This window comes from Hippoglossus stenolepis, chromosome 11 (assembly GCF_022539355.2).
Source record: "Hippoglossus stenolepis isolate QCI-W04-F060 chromosome 11, HSTE1.2, whole genome shotgun sequence".
Taxonomy (NCBI): Eukaryota; Metazoa; Chordata; class Actinopteri; order Pleuronectiformes; family Pleuronectidae; genus Hippoglossus; species Hippoglossus stenolepis.
Window position 1 is genome coordinate 7,865,836 of NC_061493.1, and position 21,113 is coordinate 7,886,948.

The 21,113-nt window shown below is 41.2% G+C and overlaps 3 protein-coding genes across 3 annotated transcripts; 1 reads left to right on the forward strand and 2 right to left on the reverse strand.

The window, feature by feature from the left end:
• Window positions 1-1,434: 1,434 nt before the first annotated feature.
• On the reverse strand, window positions 1,435-10,263 carry LOC118117520 (polyisoprenoid diphosphate/phosphate phosphohydrolase PLPP6). Its single transcript, XM_035169803.2, has 3 exons — window positions 10,172-10,263; window positions 3,150-3,335; window positions 1,435-2,482 (listed from the first exon to the last, which is right to left on the reverse strand). The coding sequence occupies exons 1-3, from the start codon at window positions 10,200-10,202 to the stop codon at window positions 2,061-2,063; spliced, it is 639 nt and encodes a 212-aa protein (XP_035025694.2). The 5' UTR covers window positions 10,203-10,263; the 3' UTR covers window positions 1,435-2,060.
• LOC118117521 (peroxiredoxin-6) lies at window positions 3,853-7,152 on the forward strand. The gene is made up of 5 exons (XM_035169804.2): window positions 3,853-4,102; window positions 4,727-4,883; window positions 5,486-5,635; window positions 5,780-5,926; window positions 6,023-7,152. The coding sequence occupies exons 1-5, from the start codon at window positions 4,011-4,013 to the stop codon at window positions 6,149-6,151; spliced, it is 675 nt and encodes a 224-aa protein (XP_035025695.1). The 5' UTR covers window positions 3,853-4,010; the 3' UTR covers window positions 6,152-7,152.
• On the reverse strand, window positions 7,599-19,509 carry fggy (FGGY carbohydrate kinase domain containing). Its single transcript, XM_047341912.1, has 16 exons — window positions 19,286-19,509; window positions 18,030-18,223; window positions 16,999-17,110; window positions 16,374-16,525; window positions 16,067-16,155; window positions 15,652-15,767; window positions 15,426-15,554; window positions 13,962-14,065; window positions 12,886-12,993; window positions 12,213-12,274; window positions 11,729-11,891; window positions 10,692-10,766; window positions 10,454-10,574; window positions 10,172-10,266; window positions 8,592-8,653; window positions 7,599-7,959 (listed from the first exon to the last, which is right to left on the reverse strand). Exons 2-16 carry the CDS (start codon window positions 18,210-18,212, stop codon window positions 7,878-7,880), a joined length of 1,653 nt encoding a protein of 550 aa, XP_047197868.1. The 5' UTR covers window positions 18,213-18,223; window positions 19,286-19,509; the 3' UTR covers window positions 7,599-7,877.
• Between the last annotated feature and the right edge of the window lie 1,604 nt (window positions 19,510-21,113).

Below are 21,113 nucleotides of genomic sequence, written 5' to 3' on the forward strand. Positions count from 1 at the left end.
AAACAGGTATCTGTCTCTGGCATAAGATATAACTTACCAAAACATACAATTTCTCCATATATACAGTATATATGTTAATAAAAAAATTATATAAATAAATATAACTTTGCATGTATAATAGATGATCCCATCCAACAAAAACTGACCCAATTCCATGTGAAAACCGCGGACCTCAAAACCTTGACGCGTGTTTTACCGCCTTCTTCTTCTACTGCGGTTACCTTGGGGGTAGGAACTTGGTTTAAGGGCCTTCTGGCTACACACATACTCGACCACACACATTCACTACATACAAGCTTAACCACACACATACATTTATACTGGCATTCATATACATAGATAGCTACAGGAACCACAGATCACACTCATATGACTTCATACTCACACATATTCTCATCTGAGTGTGTGTGTGCATGTATATATGTATATGGATGACAGTATGGATATATACTGTATGTATATATATATATATTTATATATGCATGTGTGTGCAAAGTAAATATACCTTTATGCCAAAACAGCTCCTCATAGCGCTAATCTACCCACATATTTTAATTTAAACACTTAAACTTTATGGCCAAAATATCCACAAGGTTAACTGAGTAGTGCTTGGTAAAAAGTCGAACACTTTTGTTTAGGCTACTGTTGTTTGTTGCCTTGTCACCAATGCATCTATAAACACTAATATCATGCGCACAGTCACATTAACATCCATAGCTTAGTTGTTAACATGGCTATCATTTTTTAAATATTCCCCTGTGGTCAAGTACAAGTAAGGCACCTGATGGAGCCAATTCATCACCATGTTTAATCTGACTGTTAACAGCTGACAGTTAGGTGCTTAAGTTTGTGTTATTTCAGTTATTACATTACATTAGATTTCATTTAGCTGGCGCTTTTATCCAAAGCGACTTACAATAAGTGCATTCAACCATGAGGGTACAAACGCAGAACAACAAGAATCAAGAAAGTACAATTTCTTCAAAAAAGCCAAACTATTACTGACGCAGTTTGTATTGGGGCTTATTTCTTATTGTTTTAATAAGCACTCGTGTCCTTAGATGACACACCCACTCCTCACCTGTGTGGACAGATGGAGAAATATTTAGTGCCTGTGTACTTGAAGACTTGAGCTTATAAACACAGATCCAGTCTCTGAGCTCAGCCCACATTAGTGACAAAGTTCAGAACCAGCTGATGTGGTTATGTGCACTGCACACACCCCATGTTGCTTTTTGCAGCTGCATGTTTTTCTTATGATTATGCACTGCCCTCTGTGGACAACCGGCTGCATCTGCATTTAACACACATCTTCCAGCTCTACTGACGGGCAGTTTACTCTAATGCAGTTATGCACTGGTAAAACTAGAGGACTCGTCTGCTCTCGGTAGGATCTTTTACAGTTTTAACCTGAACCCATATAAACTCAGCACATTTGGTTGTAGTTTATTTTCAAGATTGGTATGTTCATCAACTGTGTAAGATGAGATGGGATGTATTACAATAATAATGACAGTCAGGAGACAGGGCGGCAGCTGATGGAAACTTAGATAAGTGTGAGTTGGCCTCCCCCCCACCAGCAGTCACACAAATAGAAAGAACCCACAGTGTGTTGTCGCTGAGTACAAAACCACACACCCGTCATGAAGCATTGTGTCAGGAAGCACTGTGCCACTGTCAGACAGCAGTGACATGCGACAGTTACACCACTCATCCTGAAACTACCAGGATGTCTCAGTGACATACACAACTACACTTACAACTTATTTTAATTAGATTTTAATGATTTTAAAAAGGGTTTAGTTAAAGTTAGCTTTGGTTTCAGGCTGTGATTAGGTCACCAGGTTTGTGGTGCAAACAATAGCATATATGCATGAACAACTTGCCAGTGACAGCCCACACCATCAATTTCCAAATCACCCACCTAATTCTTAAGAAAATACACAATAAAAAACATAGAAATACTGGAGTCATTTTGATACAATTCAATTCAGTTTTTCAATTACGCAGACTCATGCTACACATCCCATATATATAAGTTGGCACACCACACACCGAACCTAATGTTTCCAAGCTGCCATCCAGAGACCACCACAAGCCCTGTTGAGTGTCTCTCGCAGTTGCATGAGCAGCACGTCCTGAAGGCAGTCCCAGGTCACCCACAGCCTTTCTACCAAGCTGTACTGACAGTAACCCATGGCCAAGCCAAAGCCCACATCTGTCACATAGTGTCTGGCGAGCAGCAGCCGGGACAGGCTCACCAGGAAGGCCCAGCCCACGACCAGCACCCGCATGGAGGCTGTGTCCACCAGCTGGGCCAGGAAGAACCGAGCACACATTGCCGCCCGCGTTGCGTGGCCTGAGGGGAATGAGTAACGCTCCACGAAGAAGGTGGAGAGGATGTCAGAGCGGTTCTGTGCGGGCCTTCGGCGTCTCACCAGAGTCTTCACAACTCTGACCAGCAGCAGGTCCAACAACAGAGCTGTGAGGAAGACAGAGATACAGTTTGCACTGACTCAAATCAAACCAAATATCAAACCTATTTCAAAAGCAACTGTCTAAAATGTCATTTTTGAAGGAATCTTAACACTCACTGATCTCACTTCCCATTAATATTCTTTTTTATTTCAGTTAACTTGTGTCATTAAAGCCCAGACCCTCAAGTAGTTACAGTTCTGCTATGACTGGTCTATAAGAGGAGGTATAATAGCTCACAATATTTCCAGAACACTCTCATCCTATAGATTAAAGTGGCTAGACAAGTTTGACACTTGGTGGACAGATGAGGATGTTGCCTGTAATGCTGTGCTATTTGAATATCCATTATCATCATGCAGCTCAACAAAGCCACCGGTGAGTGCCAAATGTTCCACTTCGGAATTGGCACAAATGTGCGTAATAACGCACTGGCTTTACCAGAAGCTGATGTGGTGGTAAATATAAAGGTGTGTAAGGATGAGTTTGCAAGTAAAAATGTGGTTATTTAAAGAGGAAAGAAAACCAAACCACACTCAAGGCAAAGTTAAAGATACTGTAAATTTTGCTGCAGAATAAGTTAAAGGGTTATTTATCTGGAAGACAGTTTTAAGAGGCCTCCATTCATCTCCTGGAGGTCTCACGTCTGACTTCAACAGGACACACATTGTTACCCAGGGCCAAATTCAGCATGATCTCCTGCTCTGCCGCCGTCTCTCCACGGAGCAGAGTGTACAGGGTGCCGATGAGCCACGGGATGACATGTCCGGAGAACTCCAGCAGGCGCACCAGGGGCCGTATGCTGCCCCACGGAGACTCCTCGCAGGCGCACACGCCGAGCCGCTTGGACAGCCACAGATCTATTGCCAGCAAAAAACGCAGCGTTATGGTGAACATCGGCTGACTTAAACTGACGGTGAAGTCCTCTGTCGGAGCGCCGGAGGAGACGTGAGAACAGCTGGAGCCCCGGAATGATGCGCGGCTCCCACGGCAACTGTTCCGTCTGGACGTCGGTGAGGACATTTTGGTTTGATGGCGCGTCCTCGCAAATGTATCCGCCCTTCTTCAGGGAGCACCTGTGGCCAGTAAATACTTTAATCCTGCTGCTCACATGAAAAACATCCGGCAAACTGGACAGTCAGGAGGTTTAATGTGACCGGGTCAGAACTGGACCACTGTCGTCACGTGGCTGCGTTATCCTCCCTATTAACATGAATTCAAAGTTGATGATGCACCGAATTATGCAGAAATTATAAACAACATATGCAAGTGGAGAAAGGTTTCAATGTTTCATCTTCACAAATAAATTAAAGTTCATGGTTGGAAATTAGGCATGTGCGTAAATGTGCGCCTGTGCGTAAAAGGCGCTTTTGTAAAACTCTGGATGTGGTGCGTTATATCCATCCCCATTGAACTGGCGCTCCTGTAAATAGAGAAGCTGTTCACAGGAAAGTTTCCCCCGCCTCTTCCTCATCTCTCTTGGTATCATCAGAGCAGCTGCTGAACACACGCGCACCTCCACGCTCACACTGAATATGCCGGGACTGTTGCTCGGGGATGTGTTTCCTGATTTCGAGGCAGAGGCCACCACTGGCACAATTAAACTCCACGAATTTCTCGGTGATTCGTAAGTAGGATTGTTTATTATGATTTATTATTATGTTTTTGGTATTGAGTCACAGGCTTGTGGAAGCAGTTGGTATGAGAGGAAGAGAGAACTTGGTCCAGTCCATTTCCTGTTACTGACTTCTGCTTTAGACATTTCCAGTATTAGATAAAATGTAAACCTAATGATGTTTGGTAAATGAAAAACCTGATGTGGGATAGAAAGTGACAAGTTAATACTGTCAATGACCAAATGTGATTAGATGCACAGCTGTTTATGACTTGATCACATGGTCTCTTTATCACAGTGTGATGATCTCACCCCACACACACACACACACACACACACACACACACATACACACACTCAAGCACGATGCACCATGAACTTGCTGACTTCGTAAATAATAAAAACCCTCTTGACGTTATTTTTTGATATAGAGGTCACATCCTGTCAGTTTGGTGTCAGTCACACCACAGCTTTCTAAATACAGGTATATTGTGCATTCCAACAACAAGCAGCATCATTATTCAGAAGTATAAGTCTGATGAGAGGAAACTGAGTAAGAGGAAATCTCCGAAAGGGCTAAGCACCGGCACTGAGCTACACCTGACACAGCCTCACCGTCCTCTCTTTTCAACCCAGATGGGGAATCTTGTTCTCCCACCCCAGAGACTACACCCCCGTGTGCACCACAGAGCTGGGCCGTGCTGCCAGGCTGTATGGGGAGTTCAGCAAGCGCGGCGTCAAAATGATCGCACTGTCAGTCGACTGCCTGGAGGATCATCACAGCTGGACCAAGGTGTGATGGTTAGAGCACACGCTCCCCCACTTACACTGAGACTATTCTCAATTTTCTAAATACTCATTTAAGAAAATAATACAAATATCACACAGGACCCTCTTTCTAACTTAGATTAGATAAATACATGGTCATATCTACACATTAAGATACACACCTATGATGTATTTCTAATACACTGGTCCATAAAGTACAGCGCTTTAGTGTCTCTGTGTTATAATAAAAGAGCCCTCTCTTTCTTAGACTTGTAAAGAATAAAGACGATAGCTTTGGTATGCAGGTCAGTGCCAGGGAGAGAGCCAGGGTGACCTTTGGCCTATGAGAGCGGAAATATCAGCCCTCGCTCCTATAACACTGTTAAAATTACAGTTGCATGTCACCTTGTCTCGTCTGGATTTGCACATTTGAGATGCTCACTGGGAAATCAAGCGATCCAATATCAAACATCATAGTCATCCAGGATTTTCTTGTATGGGCGCAGTATTTAAAATCTTTTTAAAACTCATTTATTTTCCCTTATGTGTCACCATACAACTGTCTATAAAAGAAAAAGCTCTCTGAAAAGCTCTGACTGACTATAACATGCACTGTGTAATAAGTAGGACATCCTGGCGTACAACTGTGAGGAGTCGGCCTGCTGCTCGCTGCCCTTTCCCATCATAGCGGACAGTAAACGGGAGCTGGCAGTGGCCCTGGGCATGCTGGACCCAGATGAGAAGGACAAAGATGGCATGCCGCTAACTGCCCGCTGTGTAAGCGTCTCTGCATCCTCTGCCAAACACAGAATTGCATTTGTTTCTTTTATAGGCTGCCTACATAACTTGTTTCGATCTCCCTTCGTTGGCTGTAAGATATCATCTCTCTAAGTCTCCATCTCTTTCCCTGGTTCTGGTCAGGTGTTTATCATCGGCCCCGACAAAAGGCTGAAACTGTCGCTGCTCTATCCGGCCACCACAGGACGCAACTTTGATGAGATCCTGAGGGTGGTGGATTCGCTCCAGCTCACAGCAGGGAAAAGAGTGGCCACACCTGCCGACTGGAAGGTACAGTGAGACTTATTTCAACTGCCGGCAGCAAAGATAAAAAGAATAGGGTAACTGGCCTCCTGCTGCGTGTAATAGCCTTGTTTCTTCCTACAGCTTGGAGACTGTGTGATGGTCTCCCCGAACATGTCTGAGGAGGAGGCTGCTGCTTTGTTCCCAGAAGGCGTCTACACCAAAGACCTGCCCTCTGGCAAGAAATACCTGCGCTACACACCACTGCCATGAACACTGACTTCTGTCACACACACTCTACCTTCACACTGAAGGTCTCAGTGCCCTGACTCCTTAATGTGCCTGATTTCTATTTCATCCATGAATTATTCTTTGGGAAAACAATGAAAATGTAGAGAAACATGCCTGATCGTGCAATGTTAAAGAAATCCTTTGTGTGGATTCACAACAAAACTTAATGGATTCCTCCCTGACCAATACCACATCTTTCAACCAAGTTCCGTTGAAATCCATTTTGTAGTTTCGGCATAATTCTGCTGACAAACAAAAAAACAACACTCAATAGAGCACAAGGACCAACAGTCCCCTTAAGTTCAGCCAACTCTGCACCAAATTTCACACAGACATACAGTAGAGACCGGTTTCTGTAATGTTCCATCAACATCCTTCACTTATTCCCTGGGAAAAAGGTGAAAATGTTGAAAAACGTCCTGTCTCCCAATGTTAATGAAAGTGATAATAAGAAATTCCTGGATTGGCCCTAAAACCGAATGGGTTCTTTCCTGACCCAAGTTCGGTGGAAATCCTTCATTTTGATCTTGTGTAATCTTGTTCACAAACAAACAAAAGGACAGAGGTGAAAACATAACCTCCTATAAACAGTAAATAGAATTGGTGAAAATAGTTTAAATATTTTGCATATGCATTTGGGTCGCTCTGTCTTTTGTAGACTGATGCAAGAGGAAGTGGCACCTGTGGTTATTTACAGACACGATGAGATAATAGCTGCAGTGAGCAAAGTTCACTCTCAATATTCCATCACCCTCTTCATTGTCCCCAAACCTAATTTATAGTCTACAGAATCAGAAAAGAATGCAGAATTGTCTCTTATCAAATAACTTATTGTAATAACTTGCGTATTTGTTGTGTCAGGCAAAGCAAATTCATTGAGTGAAAATAGTATGGCACTTGCATTTTAATGGTAGGGTGTGTGATGTGTGCATTTCACCTGTGTGAGTGAATAAAAAACGTTGCGGTTGTTGTTTTCCCTCCCACTAAAGCACCTATATTTGACTAAAGAGCAAAGTCTAGCGAACAGGGAACCTTGCTCTGTCACCGCGCTGACGCCTCTCTGATTCAGTTAGCCCTCTCCTTCATGAGTTAGTTGTTTGAAGGCGGCTGACTGTTAACTCAGCTGTGGGGGATTTGCCGTTCTCCCCTTTGCTTGGTCGACGACAGCAGCGGAGAGCTTATCAACTTTGATCCTGGGAGCTTGCTGGCAGGGAGCTCGTCTCTGTGAGCGGCCGACAGGAGAATTTAAGGACGGAGGTGGAGGTGTTACTAGCAGGAAATGGAAGGAGGGGAGGAAGTGCAGCGAGGGGAGATCAAAGGACAAGATGTTTAAAAATGAACCAGTGTCACTGTTGATGTTGAAGTTCATTAAATCATACATCTAATACTTTAGATTGTGGAGGCGGTGAAAGACACGAGCACTGTTCTGTAATTTCAATAATTTCTTTATATATTTGAAGCTGACAGTATTTCATGGTACTGTCACCTTGGATGAGTCAGAGAGGCCTTTGGGGAGCCCAAAAATACTGTTCAATCTGTTGACGTCCCCACATTTGCTTTATCATCCTGCAGCATCGGGTCTGTTTTACTTCAGTTCATTGAAAACAAATATTCGGAACTGCTCTTGTTTGCAGTGTGTGGATCCATTTTCTGTTTTACGTCACAGAGTACTCTTGGTATCAGCTCGGCCTCCGTCCCACTGACTGCATCACCCATCCTTCATGAGGGCCTGGTACTCCCTCTGGTGGGCAAAAAGCCGCAAGAACACCTTGTTCTTTCTCTGATAGAAGCTGAAAAAATATATAATATGCATTATATTTTATTGTATGTTTAATTTGTCATTTTAATTTAAGCCTGGAAACATGCGTCCTTGAGAAGGTCCTTAATTTAAAGAAAACTAATGCGATAATATAATTCAGAGCCCTTTAAGTCCCAACTGGTGATATTTTTTTATTTATTTTGTGCATAAACAAAGACCTTGTTAATGTCTGCATGGTAAAGGAATAATTGGTTAATGCTTTGAAAACAACAAAAGTTGCTTTAATAGCTTTTACGAGCAACAAGTATTGAATTATATGACGAGGTGAAAATAAAAACGTGATTAGCTGAGTTGTCTCCAGCACCTGTTGTGCATCTAAAGTTGTTAGAGATAAATTATAAAGTAAATTATCTTATTGAGGCTCTATAATCATCTTTGGTGTTACCCTTAATTGGAGTGGAATCATTTAATAGAAAAGTAGATCAGTCTCTATATCTACAGGGGTTATTTTGTAACTTTGAAATTAGATTTGAAATAAAATATAAAAGAAAAAGAACAGGTAGAAATTTATGTGAAAATGGTTCCTACAGAAAGGTGAGTATCTTTGTTTATTTGAAACAAAAAATTGTTGAGGTTATATTCATTGATTTGTTTCTCTCTCACCTCTGGACTTTATCGTCGGGCTGAACAACTCGCCCCACTTTAGCCATTCTCTCCATTGCCTCCTAAAAACATAGGTCGCAAAGGAAAATGTGACTCAATAAATCATGTTACACTCATTCAGTTTCAGGCCGGCCCTGACCCAGTTACAGTGCGAACAAAAGCCAGCTGCAGCGGTTACAGCACGGCCGAGTTTATGACTAATGCAGCGCGGGGGCCTCTCTGTCGTCTAAAGCCACCAAATCCAGCCGGTTGACTCTGGGCAGCTCAGAGGATCAGACACAACAACTGGCGGCTGCAGTTAGGGCTGAAAACGGTTTGACAGGTGCAGCCTAGTCCAAACAATAACGTCTTATTTTTAGTATATGTGGCTTAAAGGCTTGTCATTCATACGAGCTCCGGTACTGAGAAGGCAAGGAAGGATAAGCTGACCCAGCAGAGCACTGATCCTCGCTTGTATCTTAAACACACTGTGCATGAATCTGGCTCTTCTCTGTGGCAGAGCTTAGTCAGCAGAGCGATGCACATTATACATTCAAGTTTTACACCCAGCAGATGGAGGCATTGAGCCCGTTAAAAAATGTGTGCATATGGTTTCAGTCATCAATGTTTCTCAGGTCCATTTTTATTTGGAATAGAAATAAGAAGATTGGATTTAAAACCACTAAATACACTGCAAAATAAATATTTTTCAGTGATGTACAAGAATGATTTTACCCATGAAGTTCAGTTTAGAGTACCACACAACCTGTGGAAACAGTTGTATGACAGGTTTGGGACTAACCCAGGTGAGAAATACATAAATTCCTTCAATGTTTTACATTATTTAATACAAAATACAGGATGTGAATAATGGTTTAAAATATTTTGCCAATATTGTTATTTGCAATAACACAGTACAGTGGGCGGTGGTTCAGTGGTTCCCACTTGCGTCACAGCAAAAAGGTTCTTGGTTCAAATCCCTGTTCAGCCGTGGCCTTACTGTGAGATGTTCTCCCTGTGTCTGAGTGGGTTTCTCCCAAAGTCCAAAGAAATGTTCGGTAAATTGACCGTATAGGTGTGAATGTGCGTGTGAATGGTTGTTTGTCTCTGTGTGTTGAACCTGCAATGCCCTGGGACTGGCTCCAGCTCCCCCCACGACCCTCAATGGATCAGCGGTTTAGATAATGAACGGATGGATGGATGGAATAAAGTAAAGCTAAACATATGGTTCTCCAAATTTGTAATGCATTTTCATTATCCTGTATCACCAGCAGTGGCATACATACATACTAGAACCCAACTTAGCCTTACACAGACATATCAGTATCAGAATTTATGTTTCTGAATATGGCAACTTCTATTTTACAGAATAAAAAATGCAGAAAAGATGTGCAATTATGTTTATTTCTGTAAAAAAAAAATTTCTCAATTCAAGTTTTATATATTGGGTTTTATTTCTGTTTTCTTTTTATTTATTCTCTGCTACAGCCATTGTCATCTTCAGGTTTTGAAATGCTGTATGCGTGTGTGTGTGTGTGTGTGTGTGTGTGTGTGTGTGTGTGTGTGTGTGTGTGTGTGTGTGTGTGTGTGTGCTGCTCTACCTGTATAGAGGTGAAGTCCTGCGATGCACATGCTCCCAAAATGGCTGCTCCTATTAACACAGCCTCCACCTGGTCTGGTAACACCACAGGCAATCCTGACGAGGATCACGTTGAACAAAAGTGCAATGAGTGAAAGAGCCGTCATTGTAGATTCTGTTTAACCAGTGTTAGTTCACTTAATAGTTTGTATCTAAAGGTAAATGTAATCCTAATATTAGTGGAAGTTCTAGTTGAAAAGTAACATATAACATACTATTGTGATCCATTCATGACAGTTTCTACCTGTTGCATTGGCGTGAATCTGTACAAACAGAGAGTTTTTGCTCAGTCCCCCACACAGGAAGAGGGTTGTGATATCATGTCCTGCTTCCTTCATGGCCTCCAGAATATGTAGTGTACCGAGCTGAAACCAAAGAAGGAAACACAAGACTATTTAGGTTACAAGTAAAGAAATACATCCTCCCTCTGTAGGTACCATGATGTTAGACTGAGGCTCGGCCTCAGAAGAAGTCAAACTTACAGCGAGGGCTTGCATAGTGGCTAAATAGAGCAGAGCCAAGTCATCCAAGGTTTGAGAGAAACCCAGTCCAACCACCTGCAAAACAGTGATTCATGCAAACAGACTTCAGTGCTGAATAAGAAGAATCCTCCATCAAAAAATTTATAACACTCATGTCTGTGTACTGCAAGTATAGAGGAGGACATAATTCACTTGGTGACTAGAGACAGGGAGGCACAGTTCGTCTCCCTCCCTCCTGAGCAGCTCTACTTCTAAAGATCAGACTGATCTGAAGGTGATGAAAGTGATGAAGCTGGTTAGCACGCTAACTTCAGTAACGACAAAGGAGTGACAGAAATAGAAGCTGATCATTATCTTTACTCATTAAACGTTGGTGTTGCTTTTGACCACTGGAGGCAGCTCTTTGTGAGTAAATGAAGTTTAATGCAACATTTCTTCTAACCTGATAAGTAAACCGCTGATAATGCATATAATTAAACATATATGTTTTACGTTTTTGTAATTATTAGTTTTTATTGATTATTTATCCCCCTTTTTCTTTTTTTTCTTTTTTAAACTGTGATCTACATATGTGTCTTGATTTATTATTTTAATTCTTTACTTTCTTTTTCTTTTTTTATACTATAATCAAGCATTACTGTTTTTAATTCATTCATTTATTGTATTTCTTTTTCTTTTTGGTCAGTTTGATAACATGATTAAACATATATATTTTATATTTATTATTAAATAGTTTCTTTCTTTTTCTTTTGGTGTTCTTCTTTCTTTGTTCTAATCAAACATGTATTCTTAAATTAAAAATTTTCTCTTTCTTTTTTATGACCATACCTCTGCCATGTTTGAACATAATACTACTGATAAAGTTAGTAAAAAGCTGTAAGCAAAATCGTACATATAGCCCCTTTAAGTATATTTAAAGGTTATAAGAGCATCCTACTTGTTATCATTCCACCTCTGTAGGTCAGTAATAAACTTAATGCTTGAAATAACATTTTGTATCATAAAGTAATTTCAAGCCTGGAGTCGTGTCCCCTCACCATGCCCTTTAACGTGGGATCAGCCAGGGGAGACCTGTTCCCGTGGAAGTCTGGCCACAAGTGAAGACTGGATCCCAGCAGGTCAACAGAGGAACTGGAGGTAGCCATTAAACTCAGGTGGCTGTTCAGGTAGCTGTAGATGTTCTCACCTGTGAAGGGACATCTGAGGAAAAAGCACAGTAAGGAAACTGATGAAACAAGTTCAAAAATGTTAAAAATCATAGTGAGAAAAGGCCTTTTTCACAGAAGACAATGCAACTTGTCATAGGAGGAAAAGCACAGGTGTGACTGAGCGAGCACCTTTGTTTAATTCTAGAAAATCAAACCATTAAATAATGCCGGAATTATGTTTAATAATTTTCAACTACCACATAATAGACTTGTAGAGAATATACAAGCTTCTAATCTTTGTAAAGTTTAGTAAACGGAACAGGGATGACACCTGTAGTGACACGTATGTGTGGCGTGCAACACATCGACTGACCTCTGCTGTGCCTGCTCCTGGAGCTGAGCGTAGGCAGCGTGGCCCTTCACCATGTGGTCAATCTGAAGGGGGGGAGAGCAACATGGTCCAACAGAGAAAGAACCACAGATCATACAGATTTTGAGTAGCTCTCGAATCAAACAAAAATATTCTAAATATTTTACAAATCCCCATGTAGAGTTAATGAAGATTAAGCAGATTTTATATAGTAGCTGATCTTGTCAAACCAAAGTATTCACATTCACAATGGCTATAAAGTGATTCTATAGATAGAGTATACGTCAATATTTGCCTTCTATCCAAGAATGTGTCTACAGAGTCACAGACACAAGCTTGACTGCATAATGTCCCTCATACCAAGTACTACGAAAGTAAAACATAAAAAGACACAAAACAACTTGCCTTACATGTTCTGCATTAATGTGCATCTTTACAAGTGTTTCAAAGTTGTATTTGCATTTTTGCTCATATTTGAGTGACAGTACACAAAAGCCTTTTATTTACTGGGCAGAGACAAACTGCTTTCAGACTGAACTGTTTATGTGTCCAGATGTGTGATCACATCCAGATGTGTTTCGAATAAAATTATAATTCATCTCAGCTTGCAAACAGTTTTCTGTGCAGCATGAGGTGTGTGTAGAAGGATGCACGTTAAGCCGCACAGTGGACTGACCAGCCTTCCTGTAGCACTCTGTCCTCCCTCGTTGAGCCACATGTCAGGCACCATGGACGACAGGTGGGGTCCCCACACTCCAGGCACAAACCGAGGCTGCTCGCTGATCTGACAGACGCCACAGTGAAAAATAAATGTGAGGGGTTATTTTTGTCTGTCAATCAGGGTGTTTTTACATCTACAGAGATATGAAAGCCTTTTTTAAAAAGCAGCAGAAGGACTATGTATGTTTGAAATGTGAATGTAAACAGCTAGTAACAGTATTAGTAGCTGTGAGCTCCACTGCTCACAGCTACTAATTCAGAGTATATAATGACATGTGTAAGAGAGAGGATATGAGAGCAGCCCTGTCATCAGTGTTACTGAGAAAGATGATATATCAAACTACTTTAAAATAGAAAAACTACTTCAAACTGATTGGTACCAGTATATTAGTTTCAGTATTGTATTAGTATTCTCAATCAGTGTAAGCATTTTATTAGTATAAAAATCATTATTAGTATAATATTATTTTGAGTATTGAATCATTGTTAGTATTAGTATTTGAGTAAGTATTACACAAAAGTAGGTCAGAGGCCAAGGGGCTGTCACAACATGAACATTAGTATGAGTATTAGTATTATTACTATATTAGTATTAGCATTAGCATTCATATTTGCATTAGTACTTGTATTGTATTAGTGCAAGTATTATCCGTAGCATTATTATTAGTACCTGTGTTAGTAATGATATTAGTACTCGTATAAGTTTTAGCATTAGCACAAATATTAGCATTAGTATTTGTATCAGTTTTAGTATTGGTATTGGTATTAGTATTACTATTAGTATTAGTATGTACATGACTTTAGAGTTGTTCATTTTTGGTTAATAAGTGCATGAGTAATCTGAGGAGGTGTTACATTAGTCATGCAGTGATGAAGTATAATATAGTTTATCATGGAGTTCAGAGCATGCCCATGTTTTCAGGAGCCAATAAGCTGGAGTGACTTTAACTGAAATGCACAGCAGGGACCACTGTAGCTCAAGTCTGTTAAAAACACCACACAGCAGGTGAAGTGTATCTGCGACCCACTCACCGCCATGTGACAGCTGGACGTCCCACAGATCACCGCCATGCGTGAGGTGATAGACTGGTCCTCACATGGCAAATTCAAGCCTTTAACATCTGCACCTATCACACCTGGAATGAGATGTAATATTAGATTTGATGGTCTAAAGCTTTTTGGGGGTATCACCTGATCAAAAAGGTTGTGTGTAGTATTAGCAGTGATTTGCAGATCAAAAGCTTGAAATGCTTTTGAAGCGACGCTCCCACCTACATGTGGGACTCAGCAGTGACACTAACTGCTGGAATAATGTTGGTCAAGCTGGTTTGAGTTTAAGGTGCAAGGCTGATCTATGTGCAAGGGCTGGGGCTGTACATCACTGTGACATGTACAACAACTAAAAGTTCAGTGTGTTTTAACCTCCGGCTGCTACAACAATGTGTGATCGGCAGAGGTCAAAGCCAGAGGTCAGAGGTCAGAGTTCATGAGCAGTTTACCTCTCAAAACAAAACCAGATGGTTGGGCTTTCTGAACCAAGGACACAGATACAGTAAACTGAAGCATTGAGTGACTTTTACTAGAGATACTTGTTCGTTAATTACCTCCACCTAGGAGATTGTGTCCCCCCCCCCCCTGTCTGTTTGTTTGTTGGTTGTTTTGTTTGTCAGCAGGATTACACAAAAATGACTTAATGAATGTCCACTCATCTTGGTGGAAAGATGGGACATGGGCCAAGAAAGAATATATTATATTTTAGCACAGATCTGAACAAAGGAATAATATTCCTGGATAAAAAGTCGTTTTTTAGACATTTTCACCAATTTCCAAGGGAATTACTCGTGGATCATGATGAAAAAAAAAATCAAGCATATTTAAGGGACAAAAATGTGTGTGGATCCAAATAAAAATACAGATTAAGTGGATTTAATGTAGTTTCATGAGGGCACTGTTGGACCGTGGTATATATGCACTCTACTCAGTGCCATTTTTACTTCATTTTTTCACCCAGAATATTTAAGTTCAGGCCGACCAGCAGTTTAAAATGCACCTTTGCATTTTTGCACACTGCATAAGCTCTCTTTAATTGTCATCCTGTGGATATTCATGTGCCCTTACAGCACCATAATAATGGTACATTTTATACACTTGTACACAAGAAATACAAGAAAAAGAAATATAAAATGTACTGGGCAAATAGTTTTGACTTTTACTTGATGTGTTTATGCTGCTTAGAAGCTGCACTTTTCAGGAGCTTCATCTCGCACCAAAATGTGAAATTTGCAAAAACATGTATCACCAACATCAGACCCTATGCTCATCTCTTTAATATTATATATTATATAATTCTGTACCATCAGAAGTAACACCTTTCTCTGCCATGTGGAATTTGCATTACTGAATACAACCACAGTATATATCAGACAATATGTCAGCTTATTCGTGACACTGGTTGAATTTTACGCCCCGGACATTTTGTATTTCAGTGTGTGATACCTAGGCCCCCAGCATGAGCATCAATGAGAGAAGCGCCGACTGCAGTTCCCGGGTTCAGACCAAAATCTGCTGCTGCCTCCTGGGTCAGGCCTCCTCCCAACGGGCTCCCTGGAGAACAGGTCACGCTGCCTGGACGACACAAATGCCACAGCTTATAGAATGAATTACTTTAATTACAATATTTTCTACATATACTACGAATATTTTTGGTAGTTGATTCTCTGACCTATTTTGGAATAGTTATTTTCGAGGAGGTCCTCCAATCCAATACTAGTCCAAAAGCTGTCATCCCATCCCTCTGGAGGGCAGTACATCCACTTACACACCACAGTGCATAGAGATCTGTGAAACATTGCAGAATAATACTTCAACATGCCTCCAAAGATAGTTCCTTGAAATAAGGATGCTCTCTACCATCTATCCAATGGCACAGAGTCACATTAACAGTATCTTGTGAAGGCCACTGTATCAAAAACATGATAAAAGACACATTTCTTAGAATAACCCCAGTTAGGACAAGCCCATTCTTTCTTTCAAACAGAGATATTCTATTACACACATACTTCACCTTCCTGTTATATATGCACATTAAATGACTGGTAAAGGGTGAAATGATGTAATGATGAATCAGTAAAGTTCACCTTGTCAAAGACCCCGTTGCTTTCCACGACAGGAAATCTGGCAGGTCGAAGAAATGAGCCGCTTTGTTCCAGCAGCTTTCTTTGAGACTCTGATAAAAGAAGCCTCTGATTTGTGAGTAATAAGGACACATATATGCACTGGTTGGTCAGAGCTTAGCCGTGAATCACTTCTGGGGGAGCGTGTTTTGAAGAATCTGTCTCACCAGGAGAAGGTAGGCTGAAAAAACACCCGCCACATGCTGACCACCCAGTGCAAACAAGAAAAATCGGAGATCAGTGTCCTCTGGAAACCTCTCTCACCTCTCACCTCTTTGAGCCAGAGCAGCTTCGGGGGCTGCATCTCAGGTGACATGACCCCCCCTACCCTGCTCAGAGCCCTGTGGCCGGCGGTGGTTATACGAGCGGCCTGCTCTGCAGCACGATGGTCCATCCACATAACCACATTCCTTTGTCTGTCACCTGGAGGAAGCAGAAGAGAAAGGGAGAAGGTGCATGTTTAAATGAGAGCAAATATCAATAATGCTGCATGGACTGAATATCTTAGATGTAGCCATAAGATTTAACTGGGAGATGATAAACAAAGTAATTTAACCTGCATATCTGGGTCCTGACCCATGTCTACCGTGATTATTCGAGGAAAAACTCCCTACCAGCTCCAGGGATTCTGTTCTGTAGCTGACCCTGACCTGGAGTTCACCTTCAGGGATCAATGAAGTATCACATAGCATTAGACTAAACAACAAGTCCAAGCAAAGCTAACCGATTGAAAGATCCCATCTCAAAATGCTGGAAAAAATCCATTCTAGCTAAACTTTATTGCAAACGCTTTAGTATCCGGATTTCAAAGACATAATGATTACTTCCACCCTTAAAAACCCAATGTGTTCCCACATGATACTTTGCAAAGTATTCTGGTCATCTGACTCACTCACCGTCCTGACTGACTGGTACAGGCTGGAAGCTTTCATCCAAAACCACAAGAGAGCAGGTGGCATCAAAGCCAACACCACAAACCTGGTTCCTGTCCACACCCTGGGTAACTCTCTGGAACATATAGAACAGATATTAGTTTAGTGCATTTACAATATAACGCACCTTGGCTGTTCTGTTGTATGGTGTATAGATTGCAAAAGCCCCATAAATAAACCAGATGGTTTTGACACCTCAAAGCCACAAGTTGCCATCGAGAGAGCAGGGGAAGTGAAACAGTGAGTTTAAAAATAACGGATAAAACACTGACATGTTGGCTTCAGCTTAATGACTAAACAACTGAAACAGCTCAAAGTATTGAATAAACAGTGGCTACAGTTAGCTAACAGTAAAGAACAAGTAGTTGATATCATAGACTGTATCAGATGGATGATATAACAGCTCCCAAAAGAGAAGCCAAACCAACTTGATCTGCCCCTTGTGTCTGGCTGCTAAACCCTGCATCCTCCATGTTGGTGGAGGGGACATGGGCCACACTTAAAAAAATCTAAAATAAATACAATTTTCTCAAAGATGGTTTCTGTCCTTTTAGGTAGTTCTTAGTCATACATAACATTGATGTATGACCAAGAGTTTATTTGTCGGGTAAGTGGAGATGCATCATCCATCTTTATACACAGTCTATGGTTATACAGTTAGTTAACAGTAATAGATAAACAATTGCTATAGTTTGCTCAAAGTAATGGAAAAACAGTTGTTATAGTTTCCCATAATAAATGGTTGAAATCATGATTTAAAGTTAAAGAATGAACAGTAAAAATTGGTCAAAGTAATGGATAAATTGATGCAGTCTTCCACCTGCAGAGGAAGCAATAGGATTCAAACTACTTGTATAAAAATACATCCTGTTTTATGTAGTTGTTTTATGTACCACTGTTAAATCAGGGACATGATGGCTGGGTTCCCTGTTTGGGTAATTGAGGGTATCTAAAACTAAGGTTAGGAACCAAACACTGCGTTGAGGTCATCCCACCTTGACAACTGCACAGCATTTCTCCCAGATCTCAGTGGAGGACTGGACATAGTGGTCAGACTGGGGCTCCCAGATGCTGATGGGCTCCTTTGCAGTACTCTTCAGGACGCCATCTCTGGTCACCAGTGCAGCCCTCACACTGGCAGTGCCTACGTCCACTCCGACGTAATAGACCTCCGCCATGGGGAGACGAGCTGAATGTAAAGAATGCAGGGGAGATGCAGAGGTTGATTATAAACCAGGTTACAACTTTCTGGAAAGGTGATGGAGGTGCGCCTCCCTCAATGTGTGACCTGGACCCAAATAATTCCCAACACCACTGCGTGAGCATGTGGCACTTTCGCAGGACTCATCACGGTTAACATGCACAGAAACATAGAGTTCTTCAATATTAAGCCATGAAAAAACTACAGAGACAGTTTAACCTCTGACAACTGTGTCCTCTCTGGATGTGAGAGGTGGACGGATTCCGAGTTGTGACTAAGCAATTAAGTCCTAATTAAATGTCTTAAATTAAAATGGTCAAATTGACAAAATGGCCCAAACAGACATTAAACCACTTCATTCATAATGTCGCAATGTGGATGCAGGTGACTTTCCTTCACCTGACCAACTGTGAATTGATATTTACATTCTCTGACTAGAGTGTCCCAAAATCTAAATTACCACCGGAGGTTATGTTTTGGTCTGTGTTTGTTTGTTTATTTGTTTATCTGTCAGTCTTTGGGCAAGATTATGCAAAAACTACTGGACGGATTACCATGAAACTTAGTGGAAGGATGTGGTGTGGTTCAAAAAGGAACCCATTCAATTTTGGTGGGGACGGATCCAGGGCTTTTTTTCTTTTCACTTTCTGCAACATAATGATACAGGGGCATTTTCCAGCATTTTTGTTGATTTCTCAGAGAATATTTCATGGATCTTGATGAACAAAGTCAGGCATGTTTAGGGGACTGATATTTATGAACGTGTGCCGTTTGGTGCAGATCCAATTAAAAATCCCAATCTGAGGAATGTAACTGTGGTTTCATGAGGGGGCTGCTGGGCATTTGCAGAAGTATGTGATTTAGGAGCTGCCCTAACTTTGCACTCCCTATTGTAATGTTGCATGCCAGGAATTCACACTGTTAAGTTACATCAGACCAGAATTTCAACATGTACATCATTTGATCATCACGTATCTGTATTGAAGTGCAAAGGGGGGGTTGCTTTATTCAGCGAAGCTTATTTAGGAGCTGCAGAGTGTTCAGACTAACCAGCAGCGTTTGTATCCAACAGTCTCTGTTTCAGATTCCTCGAAAACTCCGGAGCGTCGTGAACGCGTCAACGTAAAAAAAAACAGTCAAACGTGGTGTGTTCGTGTGAAAGTAGCTGAACTCTTCTTCCCTACAGATTCTAATGTTACTCAGTTTCTAATCAGCTGTCATACACCGCGTGTGTGCGCGCGCGCGCGTGTGTGTGTGTGTGTGTTTGTGTGGAACAGTTTTCTGGTCATTGTACTTTGAGCTGAGGGTGGTGCTGGCTACGGAACGCGTAAGCAGCCAAAATAGGTAGAAGTCGCTTTTCTTGGTGAGCCGGATAAAACCATGGACTGTATATAAATTATAAAACCATGGATCCCTGGATAAAAGCGAGTCAAGAGGGCACCATGAACCGATCTTATTCTATGTTTGTAAAATCCAAGTTGTTAGAGGACTTCTTAGCCACATAAAAATCACTGCAACTCAACAGATCCAGATGCTGCTGGTAGTAACATGATACTTTATCCTATGTTCAAGTCGAATGAGGGTTGATGGAAATACTCTATGGGCCCAAGAGTAGGTCAGAATAAACTTGCTTCCCTCATTTTGTCGACTAAAGTCTGTTATCGTATGTATGGCTTCTCATCAATAGCAATAAAACAAAAGTTCAATATACATGATATTATTTATTATAATGCAATATGAGATTGTACATATTGAAATAATGATTTTGCATTATGAAAACACAGTGAGAAGGTGCACCACATCCGAGTTTAGAACCACAACCTTCATTCAGAAGTAAAAATCTGTCTTTAAACTGAAAAGAAACAATACTGTGACATTTATTTGTGTTGATTATCACTATCGACTGAGATTAAACCTTTTTGCTCTATCGTCCAGCCCTAATCATAAGCTCAAGTCTATACGTTCAGTTATGTTAGAGTTATTAGATGAGTTATTATGGGTGAAATGGGCAACCGACCTGGGGCCTACGACTTATAGGTGCACATGATTTTATTCATTGCAACTTTTTATTGAACATGCATGTCTGAGAATGGTCTTGCATTGTTGTCTCATCTCACAGATGAGCCTTGTAGAGAAGCCCTGTTTCAAAATCTAGTTTTAAGAACTTTTGCTTTAGTCAAACAGTATGCAGCCATCACTAATGTTTGTTATACCTGTGCTTAAACCTTCATGTCCAAAAATTTGCTATGAAAAATATGGAAAACTAAACTATAAGAGCACTGATTGTATATGAATTAGTGATGATTTATATGTGAGCTGGGTAACTTGAGATGATCATTTACTGCAATAGATAATCTGTTACATTGGTGTAGTGATAAGGCTGCAAAGTGGCCTTGGTTGCAAAATAAATAAGAGACAATAATAGCACCGGTTCTGATGTAGAAGTGACATGTCAAACTTTCTATGCTGCATCCCGCCACGTCCCTTTCCTCCATTGTGTGTGTGTGCGTGTCTTTTTCTTGGAAGAGATAAACAGCTGTCTAAAGGAAGCGGCGCTGGCTGTGATCAGATTGTTTGGAGCAGGAATGATCAGCAGAGATGGAGTACAGAGAAACAACTGAGCAGCAGGACAGGAAGAAACAGATGGTCTTCAACAAACACCGCACGGACAGTGTTTGAAATCTCGTCTGCCTCTCGGTGTGTCTCAGAGTGTGTGTATGTCTGTGTGTGTGTGTGTGTGTGTGTGTGTCCTGAAGGTAATCAAAACTTTGCTCTGCTTATACATCAACACATGCACATATAGTCTCGCTCTCTGTGTTTTGCCCACATGCAGAGGGGGGAGTGTTTCCATGGAGGATGGCCTGTCCCACCTCTGCAC